Below are 6,265 nucleotides of genomic sequence, written 5' to 3'. Positions count from 1 at the left end.
TTCAGCCACATTATAAGGGATCACCATCTTGCAAAGCCTTAGCTGCAAATTAAATAAGGTTTCTCAAATAGCTAAAATGATCACTTGGTGCCAGATAAATAATCTCTGGGAGAAATCAAAAAATGTTCTCCACTTCTGATCAGTGTTCATTTTCTAACCTCTCATAAGTTTTTTATTCCGTGCTTCAGAATAAATGTAACCCATGAAACTGCTACTTAAAACTGCTACTTTAATCCTTTTAGGAAGACTTTAAATACGATTAAGCAATGACCTTTAAATTTAGGAAACTGCTGGTTGTCCTATAACTGCTATATCCAGTGGACTTAAGTTTTCTTAAATACATATTACCCCAAATGACCAAGAAGCATTCTTTCACCATGTCGAGTTTTTAATTTTCTAAATTATTTGAAATGTTAGACACTTTACGTAAATTAATATGCTATGTATATCAAATCAATTGTGTAAATTGACGTAGACAGCCAAATAGCACAATTCCTATTTGATATACTGGTATTACATTACTAACGTATCCAAGAAGGACAGCAAAGCTTTTAACAACTAATTTACTTTATCTTTGCCCCAACACATAGCCAATAGGACCTTTCATCAACAGAATTGTAAATGCAGTGCGTCCCAGTCAAGTGTAACATTCATCAGTGCAGACAAAAGGAATTCACCAAGGCCGCGCACGCTAACAGTACAAAACATTCCTGCAACAAGCAATCAGGACTAAATTGAAAATGCTTCCCTCATCTGAATTTAAATCTAAACCACTGACACAAGGCAGGCAAAAGCACCAGCTTTCTAACATTCAGCTTGGGGACATTGTCAACTTCTTGATATTCAGCAAATACAAGCAACCAATGAAGTTAACTCGTACCTTTAGGGGGAAATAAATAGGGGTGTCCGGATCCGATCGCATGATCAGAAATCAGGCCCGATCATGCAGTTTCAGACTCGATTGGAAAAATAGAACACGGAAGCAGCTTGAAGAGGCAAGCGCGAGTATGTCTGCGATCTGGAGGTATTATAAAGCAATGACGACAACATTGTCATAGCAAACTGTGACATATGCAAACTTGTAAGTCTGCCGGGTATTTTAAGCTGAGGTGCTGTTTGTTTTTATTTTATAATTTCTGTTGCACTAAAGTCCAAACGTGAAGAATTGATGTTATTTACTATTTGATTGTTCAAGCTATCTCACAGAAGTGCTCTGTTTGTTAACAGAGTTGTTGAATTTTAAAATAAGGTAAATTAAATAAAAAATCAAGAACATCCTGGATCTGTTTCTTCACTCTTCTTTATTATTTTTAATGTATTATATAAGTATCGGATTGGGTTTCGGTATTAGTAAATACTCAAAATCAAATGACTTGGACTCAGACTTGAGGGCAAAACAAGTCGGTGGGGACATCCCTAGTCATAACATCTGCTGTTCCATTCAGGACACACAAAATTACTGACTCTGCATTATGAAGTTAAATGCACTGTATTTATTGAGAGTGTTTATATAAAATGTAAACTTGTTCAGTCATGCAGACATGCTTCCTATTACACAAATATATTATGCATGCAATTGTTTGGATAGAAATATGTACAATGTTTTTGATATATAAAAAGCCTTTGTAAAGATTACAGTGAGCAGCATGGTCTAAAAGGAAAAAAATCATTAAATAAAAGGATTTTACATTTAATTTCAACCCCATTCGTTGTGCACCGTCACTCTCCAACCACCAGCAGGTGGAGGATGGAGAGATGGAGGAAGATCTGGAATAGATAGCAAATAAGGAGGTATCTCAATGTTTTCTGTGCATTCTTCCTCTTCCATCCTTAAAACTCTGCAAATAAAAGGAATTAACATGTTAAAGGGATAATTCACCCCAAAAACAGAACATTTCCTCTAACTCAAATTATTATAAACTTCAGGAGTTTCTTGCTTCTTTTGAACACAAAACAAGATTTTCTGAAGAACGTTGGGGGAAAAGCAGCCATTTATTTCCATAGTAGAAAAATAAAAACGGTTCCAGTCAAATTTTCCACCCAAACTCTTCTGCATATCTTCCTGTGGTTAAAGGCAGAAAGAAACTCTAAGAGGTTTGTAACAAGTGAAGGGAAAAAAAAAAGGTATTTTTTTGGGTGAACCATCCCTTTAAAGCTGATCTGAATAGCGTGCGTGTGTGTTCTCTAGCATTGGATCCTACATGCAGGTAATTATGCAAATGGCACAGCTGCAGGCGTCTCATTTTCATGTTTCAGGGTGACCTCAAAAACAAGATGTTTCATGTATTTTGAATGCTCTGAAGCACACTCGCACCAAAGCAGCTGGAATTCCTCTCCTATCAACATCAGCAGCATGTTCAATCATAACATAAAACTGCTGGTTTTGAGGGACAAACAAGTCTTTGGACTCGCTATAGCATAAGGCAACAATTTTAAAACGGGACTCCAGAGACACTGGTGAGAATGATTGGGTCCGGGGAAAAACGAGAGAAAAATTACAACTATTCAAAAAATCCTATACAGAACTGAATTCTTTAAATTAAAAGACTAACATAAATAATAATTAAATATTTAATTAAGATATAAAATACTTAGAGTAAAAAAAATGTAAATAATTTAAAATAATACAAAATATGATTAAATTGAATTTATTAAATCATCTAATGTTACACTAAAATAAATAATACATAATGAAATAAATAAAAATATTCAATTGATGCAAACAGACTACTATAATGAATAGAACAATGTGTAATAATGCTACTTAATAGAATCCAAATACTTTCAAAATCATATTTCAGACCCATTTGTAATAATATTAAAACCTGCACTGTGTAAACTAGCTTCATGTACAACAAACTATACAGACGCCTTTTGCATTTTATGATCAGGGTCCCTCACGCAAGGATGGTTTTATTTAATGGTCTGTGGACAAAACCACTCGCATAAGCAAATTCTTTGATGGCTGAATGTGAATTGTGAGCTCTGTGTGAGAGTGAAAAGTGATCGTTTGTCAACATCAAAGTCAAAGTAATTGAGAACTGAGGCATCCACAGTGAACAAGACACTTACTGGAAACACTCCAGCCTTCCTAAATCACTATTCTGTGCAGTATCCTGCCATAAGTACCTTCCTGATGTCAAAGCAGCCAGTTTCTTCTCTCTTCTGGAGAGCCATTCATCAACGCTGCGCTCAGATGATCCATCCTGGTCAGGATCTTCCTTCTGACGCTTTTCATCTGGCAGGAAGTCACCACAAAGTTCTTGGTTAACCAAACAAGTGTACACAAACAGCCATCAGCATTAAACATTGCTTTTTAGTAAACTTACAGGGACAATTGAGCTTAAAAATGTAAATATGTGCTCCGTCATCATTAGTTTCTTTTTTCTGTTCAACACAAAAGAAGATATTTAGAAGAATGTTGAAAAAGTTAGCAATTGACATCCATAGTATTGAGGTAATGTTAGTTCTATTTTAGCACATTCATTCAGTGACAATTTGTGACATGCTCCATACATTTACTTGACTGTGAACAATGTTAAACTTTGAATTGAGGTAAAGTTCAGTTGTTTTTATATTCGCAATGTATTCAGTGACAATTTGTGACCTGCTTCTTATCTTGATTACCATGGTACTTTGAAATTTCGGCCTGAAATCTCATGCAAGTATGACTTGAAGTCAACATTAGCACTACTCATAGCTATTTACATTAGATGTCGCCTACGCTATTGTAGTCTATTGGAAGGAATGCATTAATAGAGCAGCCATTTTAGTACAGGGTAACACTCTTTTGAATTGAATCTGGGACCAAGGTGCAGTGTAGGACTGGCCATCAAGAGCCAGAGATATGCACACATATATACATATATCTACAATTAGGAGTCTTCCTGGTGGTCAGTACGCAAATTTTATTTATTTTTTTAACTACAAAAATTATAATTTTACATCACTTTTCTACATTGACAGATAAGAGACCGCACGGGTATTGCCAACAAAGAGCGCATGCTTGTGTGCATGAAGATATATTATCCTCAATACCTGTTAAATTTGACCTAATCCATGTCCTGAAACACACCCCCTCTCCTGCTTTCACTTCTCATTCTAACGGAGGGAGCAATTCACTTGTGAATAAATCTCTGTTATAAACATAGCTAACAATAATACAAGTTTCTGGCACTGCAGCATCTTGTTGTCATAATTTATTTACATTGTTTGCTGATTTTATTCAACAAAACTAGCATAAGTTTAGAATTTCGTACGAGTTGGTGCTAATTTGTCTTATGGTCAGTGCAGTAAGTGACTGTATATATCATCAATACCGATACTTGTTGAGCACAAAACTATGTAACATACAAAAACATTAAAAAAAAAAAAAAAAAAAAAAAAAAAACGAAATCTTACCTGTTAAATTTTCAGCATTTATTCTTTGTTTTTGTTTTTTTGCTCATTACTAAACCCGTACAAAACCTCTAAACGCTAAAGTCCAGTATCTTCAGATTGGCTTTAGTCTTGACTAGTGCAGTTGAATGACGTTAGTCCTGGGAGCATTGTACAAATGTGGCAGCACTATTTACGCACGCTCAGGGTCCAAATGCGATATTTTGTGTATATATCTATGTATGAGCACTATTTATTTGACTTTGGACACCTACTTTGATAGCCAATGGCAGCTAATGTGATTTCACTTTTTTTAGAATTTGCAAACAATACTTTTCTGAAATTATATTATTAAGGAGAATGTCCGAATGTGTAAATTTAAAACCAACTTTACCTCAATGAAAAATACAATGGATGTCAAAGGTTACCAGTTTCCAACATTATCCTAATTATCGTCTTTTGTGTTCTACAGACAAAAGAAACAGAAACAGGTTTGAAGCAAGCAGAATGTGAGCAGCTGATGACAGAATTAAAATGTTTGTATGAACTGTTCATTTATATATTAGTGATAGATCAGAAATGCATGAAGATCTGATCATCCTCACCATCAATCTTCTGCTCCAGCATCTTCATTTGCTTCTCAGACATGTGTGAAAATCGACAACTCGTACCAAACACACAATGTCCTGGAAGACATTAACAGAAAATGTACTTTGTCTGCTTCATAACTTGGACATGTTTTATCTAAAAGAAGCACAAGCAGTAACTTCTGTCAGATATATTAACGTTACCTGTCTGGACAAACTTTCTACAGACTTCTTTCGATCGCTCGTCGTTTAAAAGTGTGGCAGCATCTGAATAAAATGAAATTAAACCATTTAAACGTGTTTTATCTGGAGATATTGCTTCAGTTTCCTTCTGTTGCTGTGTGCAGTACCTCTGAAGTTGTCAAACCAGGCTTTCTTCGCCCGGTGATGCTGGACGCCGTTTAGGTGCTTCTTTCTGTTGTGGAGGTTGTCCTGAAAGCTGCGGTCACAGTAGTCACAGTAATACCGTTTCCCCATTGTTTATCAAACTCAAAATGTATTCTGGTCGTCAGTTTAATTAAGGAGAAATCAATATACGTTGGATAAACGTCTAGGAAAACAGGTACGTTCCTTCTGTTTGCTAGATCAATATGGCGGTGAAAACACGCTGACTGCGCAGACGCAGAATTAAGTGACGTACAGCGGCCTCTAGCGGACAAATACATTTACACACCTTTACCTTACCTGCCTAGTTAACACCTTTTCAAGAAACTTTACATTTGAGACTGACTGAAGTCGTTTGAAAAAGGAACATTTTGTTGTATAGCCTGCTACACAGTGTTATGAAGTATAAATGAATAAATTAATTAATAAATTAATTAATACATGTATGTGGAAATAATCTCCATAAAGGGGAAATGTTAAAAAGATCAATTCTTTCCTAAAGGGATAGTTCATAAAAAAAGAAAATTTCTCCACCATTTACTCACACTCAAGTGGTTCTTAGCTGTATTTCATTGAACACAAAACATGAATTCTGAAGAACGTTTGAAGATGGCAGCCATAGACAAACTGCAGCAGGAACAAAAATACTATGGAAGCTGCTGCTTTCCAACACTCCTCAAAATATCTTCTTTTGTGAACTCAAACTCATTTGGAACAAGTGGAGGTAAAATGAGTAAATGATGACAGAATTTTAGCTTTGGGTGAACAATCCCTTTAATAATAAACATACATAGTGTTGCAATTGCATTTAAAAGATTACCCTAAAACTTTGATTATCCTAAAACATTCATCACAAATTCACAGAATAAAACACAGAGACTATTTTTTCAGTAAAAGCAGTTATACAATTACTAACT

The 6,265-nt window shown here is 35.2% G+C and overlaps 1 protein-coding gene across 2 annotated transcripts; it reads right to left on the bottom strand.

Moving 5' to 3' along the window:
- Window positions 1–1,473: 1,473 nt before the first annotated feature.
- On the bottom strand, window positions 1,474–5,568 carry zmat5 (zinc finger, matrin-type 5). Of its 2 annotated transcripts, NM_001003771.1 has the most exon segments (5): window positions 1,474–1,838; window positions 3,130–3,238; window positions 4,983–5,063; window positions 5,169–5,231; window positions 5,315–5,556. In NM_001003771.1, coding segments are annotated over 5 exon segments (522 nt in total). In that variant the 5' UTR covers window positions 5,442–5,556; the 3' UTR covers window positions 1,474–1,696.
- Window positions 5,569–6,265: the final 697 nt, after the last annotated feature.

The sequence above is a fragment of the Danio rerio genome, chromosome 5 (genome assembly GCF_049306965.1).
Source record: "Danio rerio strain Tuebingen ecotype United States chromosome 5, GRCz12tu, whole genome shotgun sequence".
Taxonomy (NCBI): domain Eukaryota; kingdom Metazoa; phylum Chordata; class Actinopteri; order Cypriniformes; family Danionidae; genus Danio; species Danio rerio.
The sequence above is the reverse complement of the archived record's forward strand: the minus strand, read 5'-3'. Positions and strand labels throughout refer to the sequence as shown.